This window comes from Alternaria hordeiaustralica, assembly GCF_023758085.1.
Source record: "Alternaria hordeiaustralica strain BMP 2776 chromosome Unknown scaffold_53, whole genome shotgun sequence".
Classification (NCBI taxonomy): domain Eukaryota; kingdom Fungi; phylum Ascomycota; class Dothideomycetes; order Pleosporales; family Pleosporaceae; genus Alternaria; species Alternaria hordeiaustralica.
Genome location: NW_026056825.1, coordinates 62194 through 86678, shown reverse-complemented (window position 1 = coordinate 86678; position 24485 = coordinate 62194). Strand labels below are relative to the sequence as shown.

Sequence of the window (24485 nt, the reverse complement as noted above, 5' to 3'; positions counted from 1 at the left end):
ATCTGACATCCCAATTACCGTACAGAATACGGTCGCACGGCTCGGGGGGTTGCACCTTGATTGCGGCGCGTGATCATGGATTGTGTATGGAAACAAAAGGTTTGCGCTGATGCTTCTTTTCGAAGCCTCTGCTCCTTGCTGCATTCGCCTCACTCTGCGACGGCGAAGGATTCTGTGCGACTTACATGCCACTGCCGCGAAATTGTTTGATTCGATACACTAGATACCCGTTGACAGGTTCCACATAGTTTACAGCGGCCCGCAGACGGCAAGTCCTCCCTGTGTTGAGCCGGGCCCGCTGCCGGCATGCAGGCGACCGATACTACGAAGATGGCGGATGGCGCAAGCACGATTGATGAGACTGCACAAGTACCTGAACGTCCTGAACCGAGATTGGAAGAACCAAAGGAGCATTTCGAGAATGCGTCCGCGAATGATGACACGACCGACCAGACACATACCCGCGATCCAGAAAAGACCACGCCACCCCCAGTATCATCACCAAACACCGTCGTCGACCCCGAACACCCAGATAAAGAGAAGAGCACAGCAGAAGTCATCGCAAAGGAAAAGACCGCCGATGACACAACCCCCGAAGACACCACCCCCTCCTCCGAATCACAATACCTCTCCGGCCCCAAACTCGCCATCCTAACCCTCGGCCTCTGCCTAACCACCTTCGTAATCGCCCTCGACAACACCATCATCGCAACCGCAATCCCGCGCATAACCACCGTCTTCAACAGCCTCGAAGACGTAGGCTGGTACGGATCCTCCTACCTCCTCACCACAACATCTTTGCAACCTTCTTTCGGGAAAGTGTACACGTACTTCGACGTAAAGTATACGTATCTGTCTGCTTTGATCCTGTTTGAGGTGGGCAGTGTGATTTGCGCCGCAGCGACTAGTTCGGCGATGTTTATTGTGGGGAGGGCGGTTGCGGGTGCGGGGGCGGCGGCGTTGTATTCGGGGGGGATGACGATTATCGGGTTCTCGGTGCCGTTGAGGAAGAGGGCTATTTATATTGCGGCGCTGTCGAGTATGTTTGGTATTGCGTCGGTTGTTGGGCCTATCCTTGGTGGTGCGCTTACGGATCGAGCAAGCTGGAGATGGTGCTTTTGGATTAACCTTCCGTTTGGTGCTGTGAGCCTGGGTGTCGTGTTCTTCTTTTTTACGAATCCGAAGAGGATGTACTCGCATCTACCGGTGAGGCAGCGGCTGAAGAATATTGACATCGTGGGGGCTGTGTTCTTGATCTGTGCGATTGTTTGTTTGCTGTTGTGTCTGCAGTGGGGTGGGTTCAGTTACGCGTGGAGTGACTCGAAGGTTTGGGGGACATTACTAGGCTTCGGACTGCTACTCTCTGTCTTCATCGGCTTGCAGATGCGCAAGGGAGATCGGGCAACGATACCCGTTCGCGTGTTTACGCAGCGAACAGTGCTGGTAAGTTGCTTATATTCAACACTCCTATCAATGGCTCTGTACACGTAAGTCCTACCCCCATCCATCATCGACTCCTACAAGCTATCCCCTAACACCCAACCAGCCACATATTCTACCTCCCCTTCTACTTCCAAGCCATCAAAGGCACCTCCGCCGAAGAATCCGGCATCCGCACCATCGCCTACCTCGTCAGCATAACCGTGTCCTCCATCGTAATCGGCGGCCTCATCACCCTCGTCGGCTGGTACGCCCCTTTCATGTGGTTCGGCAGCGCCATCTTCGCCATCGGCGCCGGCATGCTCTATACCCTCACCGTCCATTCCCCCCCGGGCCAATGGATCGGCTACCAGATCCTCGCGGGCATCGGCGCAGGAGCCGGTGTGCAAATCCCGTTCGTCGCTGTGCAGGTTGTTACGAACGAGACGGATATGCCTACGGCGAATGCTTGCGTCATGTTTTTTAATTCGCTGGGGGGCGCGCTTTCGATTTCTGTGGCGCAAAATATCTTTGTTAATACGTTGGCGAAGGAGGTGCCGAGGTATGCGCCGGGGTTTGATGCGCGCATCGTGGCGAATGCTGGGGCGACGAATTTGAGGAATGTTGTGCCTGAGGATCTGCTACCGGGAGTGTTGCTTGGGTACAACAACGCGATCGTCACGGCTTTCATATTGGCGATTGCGACGAGTAGTGTGGCGTTCTTTGTTAGTCTGGGTATGGAGCAGAAGAGTGTCAAGGGGAAGAAGATCATGGCCGGTGGTGCGGCATAGAGATTTGTAGGTGATGTATACATCGTTTCATTTCTTGGTGGCAAGTTCTCGTCTACACACAAGATCTCAACCTCCCCATCCCGCTCTTGGTCCGCCCCACTCCTGTTCAAAGCTCGACGACCAGACCACCACCATCAATCAAGCCTTCCGCTCCATACGACCAACAAGCAGCTTCCTTATAGCCTTCTTCTCCTCCTTACTCAACGTCGCCAACATCTCGCCCGTAATAGCCTCCTCCTCTCCATCAGGCTTAACCTCCGCACACACACGCTCCATAAGCGCCATCTTATACCCGAGCAACTTCTCCTCTCCCTCCCCCTCCACCTTAATACCACCACGACTCGCAGCAGCAGACATATCCCCAACAACATCAGTCTTCAAAGCCTGCATCTTCTTCTCTCTAAGAAACAAGTTTCGCCTCTCTTCCTGCCTCTTCTCCAGGTCCGTAGCATCCTCATAAGCGGTTTGGAGAGTTTGCCAAGCTGCGTAGTCTGCGTCGGAACGGGTTTCCAAATACCGCTTCTCCATTGCGTGGCGGAGTTTTGCTAGGTGAGCTATCTTGGACGCTTCGGAGCGGATCCAGGCTGAGCGGATGGGCTTCTGGGCGTCGAGACGGGCGCGGGCTTCGGGAGAATGTTCGTACTGACCTTGCATGGAGGAGAGCGGGGGAGGTGGGATGGGTAGGTTTGAGCGGAGGGGTAGACGGGCTTGGAAGGTTGGTTCACGTGCGGAGTGAGGGTCTTCTGTCGAGGCTGGGGTGGCGAAGCCGGATGTTGCGGGCGCGGAGGTGGGCCATGTTGGGGTGGAAGATGTACGAAGCGGTTGGCCGAACGACTGAGATGAGGGTACGATGGGCCCAAAGGGAAGTGAGGGCTTGAAGGGCTTGAAACCGCTGCTCATGCGAGTCTCAGATGGCGATGGTGTGGCTAGAGGAGCTTCACACACAATGACACTTGACGGGCGATCGAAAGGCGTAGTTCCACATGTTCGAACATCAACAAACGGCGGGCGGTTGAACGACTGAGATCCGGTGTCGAAGCCACTGCTACTACCACGTAGGCGATCAGCAGATACCATGCCCACGAACTCCGGAGATTTGGGATCCCAGCTAATCCCACTGTTACTTCCACACATCTGAATGCCAGCCGGGTTCTGGGGAGCTGGCCGACGACCTCCATAAAACCCAGGGTGGATAGACGGCGGGCGAGTGCTAGCCGGTGGGACAGGCCAACCAGGCGCACCAACCCCACACATGCGAGTCGTAGACCCCGTGCTGACTTGAAACGGCTTATGGTCAACGAAAGGATCAGTGTGCTTGCGCGCATGTCCAGAACCGGTACTGTACGGCGAACCACCCAGTGTCAAGTTTCCTTCTTCGTCTATCTCAGCACTGCGCGGGTATACGTCGAACATGGGCGAGTCGATCGAGCCGCTGGATGCGTAGCGCTGCACTGTAGGTGAATGTGGAGACGGGGTGTTCTGCCAGACGTTCTTCGTGTCCTTGTTGCTTGAGTGGTGCTTTCCGTACTTCATCTGATCGCTCGTGTGGAGACGTCCGTTCGGGACCGGTGAGAGCGACACATCTTCAAGGTCTCCCTCGTGGAGCTGCTCTCGCATGCGTCCAGGACCCAGCGGTGACGGTATACCCGGTGAGCTTGATACTCTAGCATCGAGCCTTCGCTGATGCAGATTCGGGCCGCGCGGTACGATCATCTCCTCGAAAGGCATGTTTCGTGGAATGGGGAATGTTGACTGCGGGCGGGAGGGAACATGAGTCTTGGCTATGCTGGGGTGGGGATAGAAGTTGTCCGAGTTTCGTGAAATCTCTTTCTGTAGCTGCGCAGGAGACCACGATATACCCTGACTGGCGGGATTCTGGACTGGACCGCCGAACTCAGGTCGAAACGGTGACTCGACCGCGACGCGGGCGGAGGACTGGCGCTGAGACAATGGTGAGATAGAACCTGAAGACGCAGAGCCATTTGTAGCACCCGTCTCTGATGTCGCGGCGACGGTGAAAGGCGTCGGAAAGAAGGTATACGCACTGCCGTCCTCGGGATCCTTGTAGACGTTACTCAACTTGACAGTAGTATCGCTGGCAGGTGACTGGAAAGCGCTGCCGCCTCCGCCATCTCGCATGGTGCTTTCGGGGGAATCTTGAGTCTCTTGAAGGCTGTGGTTCAACATAGGTGCGCTGTAGTTGCAAAGGTCCTGAAAAGAGGGCAAGTTCATCGACTGGTTGAGTGCGCGCTGTGAGCTCTCCAACGCGCGATCCCATCTCTGCGCCTCAAGCTTGTTGAACGACAATTGTGTCTCGTCGATGTAGTCGTTTGAGCTGGAGCGCTCGGGTGGTGGTTGGCGACTCTCCATGGCTGTTGTGGTGGTCGTGGTGAGCCTGTGTGTGGGGGAGAAATTGGTAGGCGCAAAAGTGAGAGAGGCTCAAGGTAAGAATATTCGCGGGGTCACAGCTCAAAGTGAGAGTCGGCCAAATGCGAATGTGGCGGCGGAGTTGGTTGTTGTGGTGAATGTGGATTGAGATGGTCACGGGGAGTGGTGAATTTGGAAGGCAGTTTCGCGTGTCGGAGAAAGAGCACTTGCGCACAACGTGCTTCGCGAGATACGTCACTATCAAGCGAAGTTTGCACACATTTGGCTGCTCAGTTCTTGAAATAATGATACTCATTGTTAAAGAGGATCTAGTCAAATGGGTGTAATATGCAACTCGGAAGTTGTGAGTGGCTCGCCTCCTCGGCATCGCTGCAGTACCATGGGAGGAAGTAGATGAATTGGCCTTATCGATTATAGAGTCCACAAACTGCCACCTTCATCTCTAGCGACGTGCTCCAGCCAGATACTGTGCCCTGGCTGCCACTATAGTACCGTAATTCGTATCGTATCGAACTTCGACATCAAACCGCCCTCACAATACCGGATGAAAAGGCGGCGCAACAACCCCATCCTTCACCACTGTCGGCCTCGCAGTCATCCCCAAAACCTTCCTAAGCCTCTGCGAAATACTCCCCTTCTTCTCTCCTTTCGTCTCCGCCCCACTTCCATCTTTCACCTTTACCATCCCCTTCCCCTTCCCCTTCATCTTGAACTTCTTCTCCGACGCTCCCTTCCCATCCGAAACATTGCGAACCGGCAAGCGAACGATAGGCTTTCCCTGCTGCTCCGTCTCCTCTTGCTTCTCAGTCTCAGCCCTACGCTCTTCCTCCAGAATATTCCACTCCTCCTCCAGAAACACCATTGTATCAGTCTTCATCCGTTCCTCCTGCTTGGGTGCGAGGCTAGTTAGATTGAACATGGCGAGGTATTCGTCGCGGATCGTTGGCCACATGGCTTCCAGGAATGCTGCTTTCGCTTCTTCTCGCTGCATCTTATTGTTGTCCGACTGCTTAGCTTCCTCGGTGTTGGGAATGACGAGATAAGTGTCTTCGACCTGACCAGCTCGTCGCGTGGCGTTTTCTCTTCTCTGTCGCCGAGAGGGGCCATAGTGGACTGCGGGGTTCCGCGTTTCTTCAAACCAGTACGGCTGCACGTTTCCAGTCACACTGCGTGCGAGGTGGTACTCTGGATCGCTAGCAACGCAGTTGAAGCCTCTGAGGTAGATGGTTGGGGCTGGTTGTGATGGTGACCGGGGAGCGGGAACATTGACTCGGCGTGAGGGTGCGAACGGTGGGGGATCGGAGGAGGAGTCTTGGATCATGCTCGGGACTTCTGGGACCATGCTTGGTATCTCCGCCATTTCGACGCTGGTGAGTAGTATTGTCGGGTAAAGGTGTCTTATTGGAGCTGAATGCCTTATTATTCCTTGAACGTCCGAGATGAACAAGTAAATGAGATGAAGTGCAAGAAGATGGGGGGGAGAAAGGGTCCGAATTATCATGTGCAAATGCTTTCGGTTACCCTGAGCCAAACCATGGTTCGGATACATCATACTAATACCACGCTTTTTGTTTTGTTGGGACTGGATGGTACCTGCATACTATGGATCCAGGGACGTCGCGGCTAGTCGTTGGATATGTTCTCGTAAGCACAGGGTCTTGGCTGGCTGAGCCATAAACGAAGGGTTTTGATAGTGTAACGACACGTGAACAGAAACAGTCTACAGCCAATAATGCGCATGTCGGTAACGAGTTTCGAGTATACTGGCACGAGGAGCCTGCGTAATATTTCCCGATTTCACCCAGGTATCGCATGATTGTGTCAGTGATCTATGTCTGAAGGAATCATCGCGATTTCTCTCAACGTAAATCGCGATGATACCTTCAGACATAGATCACTGCCACAATTTCTCGTGCCAGGACCCTCGCGCACTCTTTCCAGATCTACGCCAACTTCCCCGGTACAAAAGGCAGTCCCCCGCTCAACCCCCCATCCACAGCCCAAGCCTGCGCATTGACATAGCTAGCCTCATCACTAGCCAGGAACAGCACCGCCCTCGCAATCTCATCCGGCTGCCCTCCTCTTTGCAGCGGGTTCAACTGACCAATCTTCTTCTCGCTACCCCTCTTCCTCGCCGCGTCGTACGTGACCCTGGTCATCCCCGTTTCGATCAGCCCAGGGCAGACGGCGTTGCACCTGATGCCTGAGCCGGCGAGTTGGTATGCACACGTCTGCATGAGACTGATGACTGCGGCTTTGGAGGCGGAGTAGTCTGTGGGCCCGGCGTTGGAGCGGAGACCTGCTACGCTTGCTGTGGCGATGATGCTGCCCTTTGGGTATGGCTTCTCATCCGAGGTCTTGAGCATAGCGCGCGATGCGTGCTTTGCGGCGAGGAAGACGGATAGAGCGTTTGTGCGCAGGACGTTCATGAAGCCTTCTGTTGACTCTTCCCAGAATACTTTGCCGGATGAGATTCCTGCGTTGGCGAAGAAGACATCGAGACGGCCGTAGGTGTCTAGAGCTTCTTGGCAGACCTTTTGTACGGATGATTCGTCTGCGGCATCGAATTGCCGGATATGAATGTCGGTGGAGGGGTATAGGGTGTTGAGTTGGCGCTTGTGTGTCTCGAGGTGGTTGTCGGCGAAGTCGCAGACGTAGATTGCGCGGGCGCCGTTGCGCGCGAATTGATGTGCGCTTGCGCGGCCGATGCCTATCTCTGAGTTCGCGCCTGGTTATGCTGTTAGACATGCCCTGCATATTTGATGTGCCAGGGAGATTGAGCATACCGGTAACGATGATGACCTTGTCCTTGACGCGTCTGCTTACCATTAGCACAAGCGCGTTCAATTACAGCTTCACGGACCATCTCCGTACTCACTGATTACCCAGGTCCCCCGCGATCTCCCTGACTCCCTTCAATCCTTCGAAAGACTCCGGCTCGGGTAGAGGTTCGGAGAGCTCTTTGCTCATTCCCTGCCGCTGGACCTTTGCGACTGCGGTTGGCATCGTGGAGGCTTCTTTTAGAGTTTTAAAGATGTTTGTGAAGTCTACTGTAGCGTTTTGATACAGATTCAACAGTTGCGAGTGTTGTGTGTTTGTCAAATGGGTAGTAGAGTTTGCGGAGTTCGATGCGGAGGTTGCAGAATCCGGGGAAGATGCCGAGGCAATTCCCATTGGAGCTACACGACGTCATTGGCACTACGCCTGCATGATGGAGCCAAATGATTAGGGCAACGCTTTTGAAACTGGAAATCTTCGAGAGATGCATACCAGATTCATTGTATATTGAGTCATTCTTAACATGACGAAGTAGATGATAACTGTGGACCTGCATGCAATGTTGATTCCCTCTACTTTACGCACACAGTCCAAACCAAACACCACAAATCTCCTCACTCGCCGTTGCCGTCCGCACCATCCCCATTCTCTTCTGCAGCCGCCTTTGCAGCCTGCGCCATCTTCCACCTCTGCGCATTCGCCATAAGCTTCGCCAACTTCGCCGCACTCTCGTCGTCGGCCGGGAAAACGTAATCGACGTATTCCTCGAAGCTGTCGTCGTCCAACTTTCTCCTCTTCTTGACCTTGCGGGGCATCTGTTTCTCGATCTTGTCCTTGTCCTCTGTTGTTCCGTGAACATCTTCGAATGCCTTCCAGGCGCTGAGGAGCGCCACGCGGTCTTCCTTGAGGTCCTTCTCCTTGAGTCTAGTGTGCGCGCGGGTGAAGACCTCGCGAGCGCGGGATTTGGCGAGCTCGCTGATTGTTTCGTCGTCTTCGGGGGTGGTCTCGTCGGGTACGCCGAGTTCGAATTGCGCGTAGGACAACCAGACTTTGACGTGGTCGGTCTTTTCGAGGAGGCGCTCATATAGTGCACGTGTGCGGCCGTATTCGCCTTCTTCTTCTTCGAAATCGATGTATGCTTTCCATAGAACTTCCGGCATGTCCATTTCTTGCGTGTCGACGGCGATTTCGAAGATGCTCCGCGCACGGTCGAGATCATCGAGACCACGCTCCAGGTTGGCGAAGTTGATCCATGTGTGGCAGTTTGAGCCGTTCCACTCGATGTACTTGGTGTAAAGCTGCCGACAGCGGTTGAACTCGAAGAGCTTCATCTCCAGTTCGATGTAGCCCTTGAAGAGCTTGTCCTTTGGACACATGCCCAAACTTTGACCCAGCAGCTTGCGTGCAGCGGTGAGCTCTCCTTGTCGCACAAGGAAATGAGCAAAAGCCAGCCATACTTTGGCGAACGTGAAGCGCTTGTGTGGCAGCAAACGTATGCACTCTTGGTATATTTGACGGGTTCGCTCGATGTCGTGCGATACTGTCTCCTCCCAGACTGCGTAGAACAGCCAGAGGTATATGTACCGCCTCCAGTGGCGCTTCTCCTGTGTGGGTGGTATCTGGGCAATCGCTCGCTCGTAAATGTCTCGGACTCGGTCGGGGTTTCCAGATGTCTCTTCCAGCCGAGCGAAATCGATCCAGCTGTCGTAGTTCTTGGGGTTCTCCTTGATTTGCTCTTCGTAGTGTACACGTCGTTTCGACAGAATCACGTCTTCAATACCGTCTCGGTCTCCGTACTGCTTCTCAAAGGTTGTGAAGGCTTTGTGTAGGTTGACCGATTTCGATCGTGGCATACGATCCAGGGCGAACTTGTAGATGGCTCGCGCACGTTCCAATTCTTTCAGCCTCGCTTCAAACTTGGCGTATGCCATGAAAAGCTTCTCATCCATAAAATCATCTCCAAGTGTTGTGACGGCGGTACCGTAGACATCGCGCACGAGGTCGCTGGTGCCGTTCTCCTCCTCAAACTTGGCCCATTTGATCCAGTTCTTGGGTTCCGGATGAACGACAGTAAAGCGCTCGAAGATTGCCCGGCATCTCTCAAATTCGCCGTGTCTCTTCTCCAACTTGATGTATGAGCTCCATGCCGCCTCCTCAGGCTCCCACTGCATCCAGCGTTCGAAGACCGAGCGGGCACCGTCGATGTTGCCTAGCGTCTCCTCCATGTAGACATACTTGTACCATAGCTTGTCGACTCGCGGAAGAATGGTAACGGCGCGGTCGAGAAGGTTACGGGCATGCTGGACGTTGCGATGCTTCATCTCACTCTCAATGTATCGCAGCCATAACGGGACGGAGGTTGAGTCGACATCGAGAGCTCGTTCGAAGATGGAGCGGGCACGTCGGAATTCCTTCTGCTCCAGCTCCCAGGAAGCATAGCGCATCCAGTTGTTCATGTTGATGCGGTTCCGCCGCACATAGTCCTCAAACTCCTTCCTCTTCCTCCCCTGGAACTCATGCAGCTCCTCGATGTCGGCGAAGCGCTGCGTTGGCGCCTTGAGCTTCTCATCTTGACGGTCGACGGCTTCCCTCAACAATTGTTCGGCAGAGATCTGGACAGCCGCCGCGGCCTTGTTCTTGACCCGCGGGGGTCCTCGTGAGGCCTCCATGTTGGCGTTCGAAAATGATGGTCGAGGGCGTTATATGGGATGTAAGGGTATGTGCGCGATGGTGAGAGCGGACGAGGCGCACGTTGGTCGTGAAGGCTGTCGCGCCTGGGTCGTGTCGAAGTAACAGAGCTCCAAAGATTGGTCCGGATCGCTCCAACCGCCGAACACGTGATCGCGGATGCCTGCGCAGTACGACTACGGTACAATAGCTTGGCGATCGCAATTGTGGTATGTAGGTCGTCGTTCTGCGATGCGACAAGATTATTCTGTAACGTGAGAACGCGACTGCCTTAGCGCAACTTTTATCCGCTGCACGCCAAGCAATTAGCACTTTCACGTCACTGCCGGCGCAACTTCTCTCTCCCCACGACACTCACCCGCGCGCATTCACAACTCGACCGGCGGCCATCCCAGGCAACAGGTACGTAGTATACCAACGATCCCGAACTCAGCACTCAACCGATATCCACTAGGAGGGTAACCTCTGGCCGCCGTCGCGACTTCTTCGATACCCTCGACTGCTCCTGCCTGGTAGCGACGCTCAACCGCACATACCCCGAATACCCCCAGCCTACATTCTGCCATGGCGACTCTCGAGCAAGAGCTGCTGGCAGACTTCGCAGACAGTGGTGATGAGGATGTCCAAGATCTGGAGAATGACTTCGCCGAGGGTTCTGGCGACGACGATGAGATGATCGACGAGGAGGCGCAATATCGCGAGAAGCAGCAGGACAAGGACAAGGAAAACAAGGGCCCAGCCGACATCCGGTCCGCGCATCAGCTCAAGGCGAACCTGGACCCCGTCCTCAAGCGCATCGAAGAGGCTAAGGACCAGATGGACATAGTCGAGGGCGAATCGTTTGAAGAATCTCCCGAGTACCAACTCCTCACAGAAGCCAACGAGTTCTCCACACAGATCGATGGCGAGACTGCTAGCGTCCACAAGTTTATTCGCGACCATTACTCGGCCTTCTTCCCCCATTTGGAGGACCTGATCAAGAACCCTGTCGTCTACGCCAAAGCATGTTTGGTCATCGGCGGCGGACCTTTGTCCAGCATCAAAGATATTAGCCCCAAGCTGAGGCAAATCGAAGGAATGGAACCTGCCCAGGTCATGATTGTCGAGATAGAAGCCACACGTGTGGAAGGGAGACTTCTTGAACAATCCGAGCTGGACCTGGTGTCAAACGCATGCCATCTGCTGCTCGAGCTACACGCCGCCAAGTCCAAGATTCTGGGCTTCGTTGAATCCAGAACTGAATTGTTTGCGCCCAACTTGACTGCCTTGATTGGTAGTTTGACGGCTGCTCATCTCATCTCATACTCGGGCGGTATCGCGAACCTAGCCAAGACTCCCGCTTGCAATATCGCACCTCTAGGTTCGACCAAAGTCTCTGGCGCTACCGTCGGACTGTCGAACATGGGTCTGAGGCACGAGGGTTACCTTTACCACAGCGACATTATCCAGAACCAAAGACCGGATCTCAGGAAGCAAGCGCTACGTATTGTGGCGGCCAAGGTCATTCTCGCCGCGCGTGTGGACGCCCATTCGAACTCCGGCACTGCCGATATAGGTATGGACCTGAGGAAAGAGTGTGAGCGTCGCTTAGACAAGTTGGTCGAAATGCCAGCGAACCAAAAGGCCGGAGGAAGGGCCCTTCCCGTACCCGATGAGAAGCCGTCCCGCAAGAGAGGTGGAAGGAGAGCCCGCAAGGCCAAGGAGGCAACAGCAATGACCGAAATACGCAAGGCCCAGAACCGGATGACTTTCGGCAAAGAAGAGAAGGAAGTCGGATATGGCGACTCCGTAGCAGGCATGGGCATGATTGGAGCCACAGACACTGGACGACTCCGCGCGCAACAAATCGACCCCAAGACGCGCGCTAAACTTAGCAAGAAGAACCCCGGCTGGGGCACTGACACCACACTCGGTGCAGCTTCGTCTCTCAAAGGCTTTGGCGGAAGCGGTACGGCGACCAGTCTACGTGCACAAGGCCTACGAACCGGTGGTGTGGGTCTTGGCGGCGCGGGAACGAACTCCATCGCGTTCACACCTGTCCAAGGTCTCGAGTTGGTCGATCCCAAGGCGCGAGAGGAAGCCAACCGTAAGAGGAAGGCAGACGAGGATAGGTGGTTCAAGGGCGGTTCGTTCACGCAGCTCAATGGTAGCTCGAAGGTGGATGCTGGTGGTTTCAAGGTGCCAGCGCTGCCGAACAAGAAGCCCAAGACGGATTCTTAGTTGGTCGTCTTGGCTTTTATAGTTGTGGGGGTAATATGGTATCTGGTCAGCATATATGGCGTTTTCGTGGCATTGCAGTGAGTGCGAGTGCATTGGGCGGCGTTTCATTGTGGGATACTCTCGATACCTTGCGTTAGGACGTTGCAGGGATAGTCAGATAGTGAAAGTGCAATATGGTTATGCTCATCAAATTATGTTTGTATCATGGTGAAATACGATGCTGGAAATATCTCAGTAGACTACAACTACGCTCCTCCGCAAGTTACACAAATCGAGAGGGTATCTTGGCGGATACATATCCATCCACGCTCGACCTCTAACATGACGGACTACGCCGTATACTCCCCAGCACTTTACCATCCACTCCCATCTTCCATGCCCACCCATTGTATTCACATTCCGTGCTACCCTGCTCCACTTCCCCTACCCCCTCCATATCCTCCACCTCCACCTCCTTCACCCACCCAGCAGCCTCCCTCAGCTGACTCAGCCAATCCATCCCCACCACCTCTTCCTTCTCGGAAGCTGCATACGCATGATCAGCCACATGCTCATCAATCTCCCAAGCATCCGCAGACAAAATGGTGACCCTGCAGGTCTCGCAGTAAAAATTCACTCCTGAATTAAATTCCGCAAGTGTGGAAGGGGACGAGGAAGCGAGGGAAGCGGGGGAGGTGGGCGAAGATGTGAGGAAGGGGGTCGATGCGAGGTCGGCAACCGGTGTCCCGTCGTGGGAGAATGTGATTCCCTCTTTGGGGACGGCGGAGGAAGGTGAGGGCGAGAGTGAGATCGATGGCGAGGGCGATGGCGACGCAGAGTCCTCATCCGTGGCATCATCATACACGATGCTCTCCTCATCAGTGGCAGAATCATAGTCTGCCATGCTTTCCTCCTCTTCCTCTTCTTCCTCCTCCTCTTCCTCATCGGACGTCATATCCTCATCCCCCGGAGAGTTTTTAATGACATTAAACACGTGGCCTGCGGAAGCCAAATGCCGCGCCCAGTTCGCACCAGCGAACGTGACCTCGCAGTCATCGCAATAGTGACCATATTCGTATCCTTCTTCGCCGAAGCCATCATCTTCATATTCCTCCTCTTTCTCTTTCTGCTCTTCCTCTTCTACGGACAGCACGACGGACTCCGGTGTCGGTGCGTGAAGCCTCACACTCTCTTCCTCCTCTTTCGCCTTCGCCACATTCTCCAAATGCGCTCTTGCCTTCAAATGGCCGCCCCAGCCCCTCGAATGGACCTGGCGGTCACAGTACACGCAATACTGCTTCAAGGCCCGCATATACTCTTGTCTAGTCTTCGTGCCCTGTACCGGAGGGGATTGCTTGTCCCGAGCTGCATTGTCTTGATGCATTCGGCCTTTGACGTGGCATGTCCAGTGGGAGGCCAGTAACGTACGGTCGCAGTCGCTGCAGTGGCGCTGTGGTCGCCCTAGGTAATCTTTTTGTGCAAGGCTGCGTCGCTGGCTAGATGCCGGCTTGACATACTTGATGTGAGGCTCCGCGCGCTGTAGTCGCCTGGGTGCCTGTACGGGTTCTGACATAGGGCTGTCGACACTGTCGTATTCCTCAACCTCGCGGTTGCCCTCGCTGCCCGTCGAACTGAACTCAGCACTTCGCGGCGACATGGGCGCAGAGCTGAGCGGACTGCTACGCGCAGGACTATTGTAATCCTCAAGCTCTTTCAACATCCTCCCCGGGGTATCCGCAACACTCTTCGTAGTCTTCACAGTCTCAAACTCAACAACACCCTCATTCCCACCAAGATGCGCCTCAATCCTCCTCAGACACCTCTCCGCCCTCCTCTTCGCACGCCGCTGAATCGTATTAACCCTGCGCATCTCACTCTTCAACCGTCTTACACTCCTGATCGGAGCGTCGTCATCGTCGGAGGAACTGGCTTCAGAATCGCGTTCGGGGCCGAGGTCGAATGTACGGCTGCCTAGGCGAAAGATGCCTTGTTTCTTAATGGGGGTGGGGGCGATGGGAGCTGGGGTTGGGGCTGGCGCGGGCTTGGGGAGGAGTAGTACGTCGAGGAGGGCGGACGACTGTGCCGAATGGCGGTCTGTTATTTTCCACTCTTTTTGTAGGACGCTTGTGAGCATACCAGAGAGCAGGGTGTAGGCGGCCTCTTTTTGTTGGTCTAGTGGTGTGGACATGTTGACGGTTGGTATGTGTGGAAGTTGGACGAGCTGAAAAAGTTGGGGTGGAGTGCCGGTTGGACAAGGTGGTAGTCAGTAGTCAGTGTGCACAAGATGAAGACCGAGCGAGGATTTGAAAAAGTTGAAGATAGAGGATGTGTCCCCTTATTTTGTATAATTCTGCTGTGGTGCGTCCCACGGTACCGAAATGGCAGCCTGAAGGTGGAGGCCACGACAACCAAAGTACCACAAAAAAAAGGGCGAATCAACAATTTCATATTGGAGAGATACGTGCCAGTCAGAACTTACGAGGTTTTACAAAATCGAAGTAGACACAGTAGTTTGTGTTCACCTACCTTGGTTCCCAACTCTTGCGATGATAGCATCAGCCCTTTCCGTACGCTAAGCCTGCCTCTCAACGCCCTCGCATGCACGACGACCCTTAATTCCATGACTCTTTGGATGCACCACAAACCATGGGTTTCCATTGCATGTTCAAACTGTGGTTGCTCATCATATCGTCGCCGCGTGTGAAATCGCCTTACTTACAATGTGGCTCTAACGCACTCAGAAAAGCTGTTGCCTGGTTCTTGTGAACGTGTAGTACTGGCAGATCAGAATGATATTCATGAACCGCAGAAGTATCGGAAATTTCCAGCGTCCTTGAACTACGGAAATTTTCGGTGTTCGAGATGACTCAGGTTCACACAGCTTGAAGTTGGTGTCGAGGTGGTCAGAGTGCGCGACCATGATTATGGAATGGACGAGCAACGCGCCGATTCCTACACCGTGGATATCGCTTGGCCGACGTCTGTGCTGCTGACTATCCCTACTCAAGATTCTGGGATACTCCAGGGTAAAGCCGAGTCGGTTCGCGACAGCAATATTTAGTGTGAACTCAATGGCGTGAACTTATTCAGGGTCTGCAGCTTTGGGTAAGAAGTGGCCAACGCACGACTCAGCCATTGTTGTGAGATCAGGCATGACAATCGAAAAGGTTATTGTGCAAAATCCTACTCAGCAAGGGAAAAGCCATCCCTTGCAAAGCCCGATGCATCTCGTATTGCAGCGATGATCAAGACACCTGTCGCTTCAGGCGGTCTGTAGGCGAGAGCGGGGCGGAAGGATGATGCGCAAAGCTCGCTCGGTTGGCGTTCAACTTTGTTCGAGAAGCGTTCGATGCTTTCGTGTGCGGGGGTATCCCTGACCTGGCTTTTTCTGTGCACTGCGATAGACGAGATCTTACCATGTCTCAGCGGGCGCCCGCGAAAGACACTTTGCGAACGAACGACAATTAGCAGTGTTCCACAGGCTTCTCTGGCGCTGTGTTCTTGGTCGCACCGAGTGCAGACTTCCCTGCGCGCGCACTGGTAGCGGCCTGTTAGATGCACCTTGTCAGCCCTAGGACCAGGGTCTTTGCTTGTGCAACATTGGACAAGGGATTCGCAATGCAGCATCGCCTGTCGCATCGCATGTCGCATCGCAAAGTCCAACCAGCTTGTTTGGCGCGAAGGTTGTTCGGCGACAATGGTGAGGTGTCCAGTAGATATCTCGACACGTGTTGGCGGCCTCCTAGTGCTACCCAGACGGAAGGACAAGTCTTGCCGGTGATGCACCTCCTACAGGTTGGTCACACTCAGCTGTAGCAGGCAATGGCTTAACCCGATATGCGTTTATTTACCCGCAGATAACCCATGGAGGAATCCGCCAGATGTCTTCAGATACGGCGTTGTGGCTGGCAATGGAAGCCGCCCTTGCGATATGCCCATTGCGGGTAAATAGGCAGGGAGATTGAATTGGACAGGCGGAAGTTGATGTCAGCGCGCGCTTTAGATAGGACGAGGCGCGCCGCTGGCCACCCTGGAAGGGAAACCGGCCCGTAAGACGCAGTCTGGAGATCGAATGCTCGTGTGCTTGATCGTTGGACAGCGCACCATTGCACGATTGTCACATCGGGAGCAGCTACGTCACCCGCAGTGGGAGCAAAGGATTGCGCAGTGAAATGGGCAGTGAAATAAGGGCAGGCTAAGAATACGCGGCATCAGAGATGTGCAAGCAGGCACAGAATGGTTCGTCGTGACGATGCAGGAGCAAGCCACCGATAGCTAAGCGAGCAGTGAGGGTGCAGAGGGTGCAAGAGGGAGGTGTTCTCGAAGAGATGCCGCTCGCGCCGGCTGGACCGGGACCCAGGTACTGCGCAATCAGCCTTAATCAAATTCTGCCAGTCCGTCGGATGAGGGTTGAGCAACGCAAACGGTGCAGTGTGGGTGGTATGGGCGGCTGCATGGTGTGTCTAAGCGGGTGGAATGTCGCTGCACGCCGCACGAGGCTCGGCTCAGTAAGGTACTTGGGTAATGGGCAATAGAGAGGTGCAGCAGCGGACGGGACGACGCTGATTGCAGGAAGAACAGTGTGGCGGGCCCCAGTGCGCAGCGCAGAGCGGCACGTGATTGGCCCGATGCAGGCTAGCGGCCCTGGCATGCTGAAGTTCTTTTTGCGCTGGGAAGCGGTCTGCGCCTTTAGCCTTTTGCTGAAGAAATGCCCGATTGCTCTGGCTGCATTGGCCTGCCGCTTTCTCGTCGCTAGAATTGCTCCTCTGCCGCCGCTCTCCTCGGCCAGCTCATCGTCGCGCGTCGCTAGCCCGTCGGACAGCAATACCCTGTTCGCTACCTTCCGCTCAAGCGAGACTCGCTTGTAGGCAGCTTGTAAGTAAAGTCGGTTGATTCCTTCATGGCACTGCCACATGCGCCCTCATTACCTGCTAAAGGCGGCTAGCCAGCTGCAGCCCACCCTCCACAGAGTCCACTCGCTGCCTCCTAGACGGACGAGATGAGTGAGGGATATCGCGCGCGATGCATTGAGGGGAGCGGCAGCTGGCATGCCAGGTCTTCATCTTCCTCATCCTTCCCCATCTATCATAATTCAGCCCTTCTCACTTTCATTCCCTGAACTTTGTTAGTCTTTGAGTCGTTCACGTATTTGTTATCCCCAATCTATGTAGTGCACGCACAACTACGTGCAGCGCGGCGGCGTCGAACCGAGCGAGGCCAGGCCCCTGTTCCGCGGGTCATAACGCCTTCGCCAACTCAGCTAATCCCAGTTCCTTGCCAGGCTTGCCGTCCCTCTTCCCATCCGCCTCAAGCTTTCTAGCGCCGCCGTGCTCTTCAAGACATCCCCAAGAACTGAAGAGCGCCCCGGTGGCAGACTCCATTGCTAGCCCATGTCGCACGACTTTTCCACCCACATCTCCCAGGCGCCCTACTCGCCGGCCCCTTCGCACTTTTCCCACCAGAGCATGGCCGATCCTAACATGCAGTCGCGCCAGCAGCAGGCCGTCGCCTATCCCTCACCGCACTCGTACCCGTCGCCCTCGATGCAGCCCACGTATACCTACCCGCCGCCCCAAGGCCAGCAGAGCAACGATGGCTACCGCAGCTCTCCCCAGGGCGCCAACATGTCGCTGCCGCCCCTCAATCTGCCGCCAATACGTCTGCAGGACGGCCAGCAGCCCCAGGCGCAACCTCAGCAGCCGCCCCAGCCCATGGGCTCTCCGCTCCCGCCGCCGCAGCACGGTATGCCGCAGTACTATCCGCACCCAGCGCATGCGCAGCAAGGCCCGCCCATGATGGGCAACATGGGCCCGCAATTCAATGCCATGCGATACCAGCTGCCGCCGCAGGGCGACCAGCGAGTGCTGTCTGGTGGTCGCCATAAGAAGGAGATCAAGCGTCGCACCAAGACTGGCTGTCTGACATGTCGCAAACGGAGAATAAAGGTGAGTGCATACGTCAATGGAACGCGGTGCAGACGCGACGCGATGTCAGAGGAGCTATTGCTTGTCGCTTGCTTAACCGAGCGAGGAACCCAAACTCCTCTAATCCAACCTCTCGCGTGTCAGAAGCGACCGGCTGTGCAGCAACACTGTTAGTCAGTGGGCTGCAGCACTTTGCCTCGCAACATCGCCGTTGCGGGCTGCAAATACAGCTGCGCCGATTTCTGGCAAATTTTCTGCATCGCGCACCAACATCACTACTCACCTGCTCATGCGCTAACCACCACCCCGACAGTGCGACGAAGCCCACCCCATGTGCCGGAACTGCCAGAAGAGCAAACGAGAGTGCTTGGGTTACGACCCGATTTTCAAGCAGCAATCTGGTCCCGCCCAAATACAACCTGCTCCCAACTCCGCGCCCGCACCCCACGCGACAAGCGCACCGGCGCCCGCACCTTCCTCCTCCAACTACAGCCAAAGTCCGGTACCCCAAGGGTACGCGCCTGCCTCGTCCGCGGGGTACGCGACTGCCGCTCCTGCTACGAGTGGCGAACACCAGCAAGGCAACTTCCACGCCATAGACCCTGCACTGGCGCAAGCCGATCCCAATCTACAGCCACCCCAACATTACAACGGTGTGCACCCCATGGATCCCAACATGAGAGGGCCTCCAGGCGCCAGCTACCACCCGCCTCCGCCAGAGCCCATGAAAGGTTGGTATCCTGCTCCATATCGCCATCACAGTCCTAACCCAGATTCAGGCAAGCGGTTGAATATCCAAGACATCTTTGGCATCTGCAACCACAGCCCGCCCGAGGTTCCTCAGCGGACCTCACCGGTGCCCCGGGAAATCGACGACGAGTTCTCCCGCATCTTCATCAACGACTACTGCCAAGGGCTGGACCTCGTACTTGAGACCAACTGGTTCTCGACGAACAACAACGCTCTCAACAGAGTCTTTAGCGACCGCTCCCTACATGAAGAGGCCGCTTTCTTCACCGAGACCATCAAGTACAAGGCTACCGCCGACACCGACATGACCGGCGTCTTTAGTCAAGAGGCTCGCTTATTATGGCACTTGTTGAGTACGTGCAAGCAAACCCTTCCAAGCACCAACGGAGCACAGCCAGAAGGCGAAGACTTTGCGATGAGAGAAACCCGTGCGCGCCTCGACGTGCTGGAAGCTCTTATGACGAACCAAAATCTGGACTCGAATCCCACACGTCAATTGGCATATCCCCCTGCGCTTGATGATGTCAAGAGGTCGCAAGTCGACTTCTGGCAACATCTCGGAGACTTCGTCCAATTCTCAGGCTCAGACAATGCCCCGCCCGGAGCAGCCGACGGCGCACTTTCCGTACTACGCGGCGTCCTGTGCATGCACGAGGTGCGCGATGCCATCTACTCCATTGCGATCGCTCGTCATTACGGTAGCCGCATTGGCGGTTTCCCCAACGCTCTACCACCGCAGGTCGACCAAAGTCCAGACAGCGACCTGAATAAGCTTTGTGTCGCTATGTCGTTCATCAGTCATGAGAGCCGTGCATCCAGCCAGCAGGTTCTTGCGCGTATCTGCGACATGGCCATGTTCTCGTGGACTGCCTCGCGAATGCCTTCAAGTCACCAACAACAACAGGGTGGCTTCCCACAATGACGACATGCGGGCATAGGAGCAACCTGAGAATCAAATAAAGTTGCCGTAGCCTTCGGGCCACATTAGTAAGAATTGGAAAGTCCGCGTTCATCTTTTGCATCATCTCAGCGGTGGCGTTTTCATCCCCCTTTTGCCATTTGCTGGCATTTGCGTTCGTTTATGAATTATATTCCCAGGGGCCAGAACAAACCTTTCTCATCCCCACCCCAAATGCACGTTTTCATGATTGATTCTTCCTTCATCGCAGTTGCATCTACCGCGTACGGAGCTGGTGGCACTTAAGCATGTATCTCTTTCCTTTGCGGCAGGCATTCACACAAGATATACCCTCGATCGTATCCTGTTTCCTTCTCTTCGATCATGTCAGACCTAGTATACAGAGGTCTGGCTTTAATCTATCTTCGTCCTCTGGACTCAACCTTTATGGAATATGTGAAGACGGTTGCATTGCGGTATTTGGAGCTATATTTCACACGTGAGGAGACTACAATGGCATCATCTCTCTCAAATATACGCAAATCGAGTGATTATTGTAGCCTTTTGGGTCTGATCGGATCTCTGCAGTTATTATGTCTAAGGAATAAGAACTGAGCACCCTAGAGCCCACGTTGACGTCAGGTCGCCTTCTTTGCGTATTGTCACGTTGATGTTTGCTGCAGATCTCTTCGGAATTCTTCTTATATGGGGTGCGGTGGGCTGATCACGATCCTTCAGCTCCCTGGGTAACACTAGACCAGCGGTGAACCCGCCCTCCTCCCTTTGCCAATCCCACTCACCCGGACATGTCCCCTAGCCAAACAATACACACCTTCCCACCCTGTTGAAAGAAAAAAGCTCCTCTTCTCTTTCCCTAGTTCCCAGTTCCCAATTCACCCAAGCGCCCCCAAACCCCTCAGCCCCAGCTAGCTCCATCCTCCTTCCTCCTTCCTCCTTCCTTTTCGCACAACGCAGATGACGCAACGCGACAACATCTCCGTACGACATGGCACGAAGCGGAGAAAGTGCCGGTGGCGGAAATTAGCTTCCCACTTGTGATTGCCGATGGAGTAGGTGGAGCCGGATTGCATGGGTGCACGGCAGAAGGGGGTAGAGGGAACGGAGATGAGGAGAGGGGGATGGCGTGGTATTTAGACTGGGTTTTACGGGGGTAATGGGTTAGGTTAAGGAAGAGAGATATTTGGATGGTTGGAGGGTTAGTCGAGGAAGATGTGTTGTTCGAAAAAGACTTACGAACATGCTCCTAGCAGTCCTCCACTGTATTCTGTTTAAAGGACTACTGACCCAGCCTCTATTCTCCCCAAAATCCCTCATACCACCAAACCCAACACCAAGAAACACGCGTGTACCGCCGCCCAACCACCCCCGTACCACCCCCCAAAAACCAGCCCACTGCTTCGTGTCCTCCCAGTTCCTCGCTCTCCCCAGAATACCTGACACAAACTACCCTTAAGCGAACCAGTCGGAATGACCGCCGTTTTCGTATCACAATGACACAAGAGCTTACACAAAACCCCCTCTTCCCTTCGGAGAATATCCATAGTACCGGGTCATCCCAGCTGCGACATATGTAGTACACCTGTCGGTGTTCTCGCTATTGATGTAGTTCGATGAGGCGTTGTGTAAGGAGGGTACGGGTGGATGGATGGGTGATGGCGGGTAAGCCGACGGATGGGTGGCAAGTTAGCCGGGAACCAATTGGCTGACGTATGTAATGAGACCTTTTGTGCATATTGCTCTTGTCTATGAATTTAATCGTATTCCGATCCTGGAGGAAGCAAAACACTTGCGCCAAGGCCAGTCTGAGTACAAGGCTGAGGCATGTAGCATAGCGTGTATAGCTCATCACTCAGCCCCTCTATCCACAACACTCTAATGCATATCCATCCTCTCAGTAAATAGCAATCACCCACTCAACCCCACACGCACTCCCACCATACCCTACCACTGCTCCCCATCCCCCAAAACCCTATGCAGCAGCACCCTCGCAAACTTGCCCTCCCCCGGACTCCTCGTACACCACCCAACCCGATTCCCCCTCCTGCTATCCCTCCACCCCCCCGCATCCCCCACGACCTCCTCCTCCAAACTGCTCTCCCCCTCCGTAACCGGCCTCCCCCTCCGATCCACAATCGTACACCCCCTAGTCCACTGCCCACTCGTCTCAACCCTCACATCCTCCTCTTTGAACTTCCAGAGCGGGTTGGAAGGGCATAAAGCGTACCAGATCGTTAGCGGGTCGTGTAGTTGGAGTCCGGATTTCGTGGGATCTTGTTGTGGGTTCAGGGATAGGTTTTTTGCGAAGGTGGAGGTTAGGAAGAGGGATGTCCATTCGGAGAGGGGGGAGCCTTTGATGGGTTTTAGGGCGATGTAGTCTTCGTACATGGTTTTGGGCAGGACGTGTAGTTCTGTTGTGTCGAGCGGGAAGAGTTTGATGGTTAGGCGCTTGCTGAGCGTTTTTGGGTACGGCGGGAGTTGGTGCTTCTTCTGTGGGTTTGAGAGTGAGGGGGGCATGGTGAGGTGCGGGTTCGCGGATGTGAGAGCGAAGACGCGCGCGCTGGCTACGGAGTCGGCGTAGGTGTTGAATTCGGCGCCGGGGGTCATCTGGTGAGGTTGTTTAGTGAGGGACGGAGGGGGGTGGGGGTTGTTTGATTAGGTGAAGGGGGGATGGGGATGGAGAGAGTATGGGGGTGGTAGGTTAGGTGGAGTGGTGGGGGTGGACGACGCTGTGGGTGGCTTTTCAGAGCTGTGGAGAGCTGGAGAGGATGCGACGAAAGGTGAGATTGTAAGCTGAAAAAGATCAGGACTTACGTTTCCAGGCGCATCAATTGCACCGCCCATGACGACTACCTCCTTAACCTTCAAAAACGTCTCGGGATCTTGCGCAGCGGCAATAGCGAGGTTTGTCAGCGGTCCAACTGCCACAATAGTAACTGTATCGGGTTCGTTCTCCCTCAGCAAGTCGAGCATGACTTCGTGTGCAGGCTTCAGCGATGGCGTAAAGAGCGAGTGTTTCTCCTTGACTTTTTGCAGCGCCTTGGTTTCTTCAGCCGACATGTTCTTCGGCTGAGGTGTGAAGAGTGACTTCCACGTCTCTTCTGGTGAGAGGTGTGGGTGCTGGATCAGGTCAGTTCCCAGCTCTCTACATCGTGTTGGAAGACAAAGAGCTTACACTGTGATGTATACCTCCCAACCCATCAATCCCATCTATGCCACGTCAGCTATTCGCTCTTCCCATCCAATTTATCTCAGGAGCCGCCGACTTACGGAAGAAGTCCGCGACCATCATATGTTCCGCCAATGGCTCCTCGGCACCAACAGCAACTATCGCTCATGTTAGCACACATTCTCTTTTTCCATCATCACCTGCGATCAAAGACTCACCAATAGGTTTCCTCGCACTCAACGTCTCAAACCCCTCCGGTCTGCCATTCTCCTTCCGCCACGCCCTCTCTTTCTCAATATAGTGGAACAACGTGACCACGTTTCGTAGACAACTGTTGTTTCGTCAGTCAATCCATATCTCCTCTCTCCGACATAATACCCATCCAGCGTGTATCTCGAGCCCAATTCAAATATATTTTTCCCCATACAGAAACAAAACCTCGAGAAGAGAACACGAAAGGGAAAGACAAACATACTTCTTAACCTCAACATTCCCAAACGTCAAACTCAACATCAAAATATCCAACTCCTCGCTCTTAGCCGAGAACGCCAGGAGCATAGCCAGGATATCATCGACGCCCTACCACATTTTCTATTAGCCCCAATCATATCCAAATCACCACTTATTCCTGTTCTCATGCCCATTCCCGCCTATTTCCCCCCACCGACATTTACCCCGCACTTTCATGTTCTAGTGGAATAACTCACAGGGTCTGTATCGATGATGATTTTATTTGGCGCCATAATTACAATGTGTGCAGATAAAGATGGTGAGGTAGAATTGGTGATGTAGATGGAATGGCTGCTGGTTGTTTGCTTCCACGAGGTACGTATGGATACATGTACGATTATCTAACTAGTGGCGCGCCTCGCGTCTAGATACCCCTACCAGCCTACACCAAACCGCGCATGGCAGGTGTGTGTGGCATGCCGCAGCCGCCAAACGCGGAGGTCACCGATACCGACACTGACTCCACTTTGACTTTGCGGGTGGGTCCCTAACCCGTGGTCATATCTACATCGAAAAGGCGGAAGTGAAATTGGGGGAATGTGCATTTGCCATATACGTAAAAAGAAGAAAGTACGCATCTTCCCCTTTAGAACGTGCGATTCATAAGCCCAAATCGCCATCATATCACTCGCAAGTAAGAAAAGCAAACGCCGGATTCGTTCCATAATTCTACACAACGTTTGCCCCCCCATTTTCCAGATGCCCGGCACAAGGACAACATCCCAATGCAAGGGCTGACGGTTGGAAAAACCTGGCGCTTTTTGAGAAGCCCAACATCCATTCTTTGCCTGACACCCAATTGCTGTCTAGACTGTTCTGTTCTGGTTTCGTCTTGAAAATGGGATTTGCCCAAACCGCCATCATCCCTCGCTTTTCCCCACCACGTTCGTTTTTTCGTCCAATTGAATATCATATATGCGTTTATATATCGAATATAAGGCGACCGTTTCGTT

General features: G+C 54.4%; 9 protein-coding genes across 9 annotated transcripts; 3 read left to right on the top strand and 6 right to left on the bottom strand.

Moving 5' to 3' along the window:
* Positions 1–306: 306 nt before the first annotated feature.
* On the top strand, positions 307–2210 carry J4E84_011061 (uncharacterized protein; the record flags this gene model as incomplete). Its single annotated transcript, XM_049393616.1, has 2 exons — positions 307–1112; positions 1547–2210. The coding sequence occupies 2 exons, from the start codon at positions 307–309 to the stop codon at positions 2208–2210; spliced, it is 1470 nt and encodes a 489-aa protein (XP_049238691.1).
* Positions 2211–2348: 138 nt separating this feature from the next.
* On the bottom strand, positions 2349–4580 carry J4E84_011060 (uncharacterized protein; the record flags this gene model as incomplete). Its single annotated transcript, XM_049393615.1, has 1 exon — positions 2349–4580. The coding sequence occupies one exon, from the start codon at positions 4578–4580 to the stop codon at positions 2349–2351; it is 2232 nt and encodes a 743-aa protein (XP_049238690.1).
* A 550-nt stretch (positions 4581–5130) lies between these two features.
* On the bottom strand, positions 5131–5958 carry J4E84_011059 (uncharacterized protein; the record flags this gene model as incomplete). Its single annotated transcript, XM_049393614.1, has 1 exon — positions 5131–5958. The coding sequence occupies one exon, from the start codon at positions 5956–5958 to the stop codon at positions 5131–5133; it is 828 nt and encodes a 275-aa protein (XP_049238689.1).
* A 583-nt stretch (positions 5959–6541) lies between these two features.
* Positions 6542–7604, bottom strand: J4E84_011058 (uncharacterized protein; the record flags this gene model as incomplete). The annotated part of the gene is made up of 3 exons (XM_049393613.1): positions 6542–7326; positions 7385–7416; positions 7477–7604. The coding sequence occupies 3 exons, from the start codon at positions 7602–7604 to the stop codon at positions 6542–6544; spliced, it is 945 nt and encodes a 314-aa protein (XP_049238688.1).
* Positions 7605–7990: 386 nt separating this feature from the next.
* CLF1 (NineTeen Complex (NTC) component) lies at positions 7991–10045 on the bottom strand (the record flags this gene model as incomplete). The annotated part of the gene is made up of 1 exon (XM_049393612.1): positions 7991–10045. One exon carries the CDS (start codon positions 10043–10045, stop codon positions 7991–7993), a length of 2055 nt encoding a protein of 684 aa, XP_049238687.1.
* Positions 10046–10628: 583 nt separating this feature from the next.
* On the top strand, positions 10629–12284 carry J4E84_011056 (uncharacterized protein; the record flags this gene model as incomplete). Its single annotated transcript, XM_049393611.1, has 1 exon — positions 10629–12284. One exon carries the CDS (start codon positions 10629–10631, stop codon positions 12282–12284), a length of 1656 nt encoding a protein of 551 aa, XP_049238686.1.
* A 316-nt stretch (positions 12285–12600) lies between these two features.
* Positions 12601–14451, bottom strand: J4E84_011055 (uncharacterized protein; the record flags this gene model as incomplete). Its single annotated transcript, XM_049393610.1, has 1 exon — positions 12601–14451. One exon carries the CDS (start codon positions 14449–14451, stop codon positions 12601–12603), a length of 1851 nt encoding a protein of 616 aa, XP_049238685.1.
* Positions 14452–17653: 3202 nt separating this feature from the next.
* Positions 17654–19859, top strand: J4E84_011054 (uncharacterized protein; the record flags this gene model as incomplete). Its single annotated transcript, XM_049393609.1, has 3 exons — positions 17654–18208; positions 18501–18918; positions 18967–19859. The coding sequence occupies 3 exons, from the start codon at positions 17654–17656 to the stop codon at positions 19857–19859; spliced, it is 1866 nt and encodes a 621-aa protein (XP_049238684.1).
* Positions 19860–21797: 1938 nt separating this feature from the next.
* J4E84_011053 (uncharacterized protein) lies at positions 21798–22913 on the bottom strand (the record flags this gene model as incomplete). Its single annotated transcript, XM_049393608.1, has 2 exons — positions 21798–22460; positions 22668–22913. 2 exons carry the CDS (start codon positions 22911–22913, stop codon positions 21798–21800), a joined length of 909 nt encoding a protein of 302 aa, XP_049238683.1.
* Positions 22914–24485: the final 1572 nt, after the last annotated feature.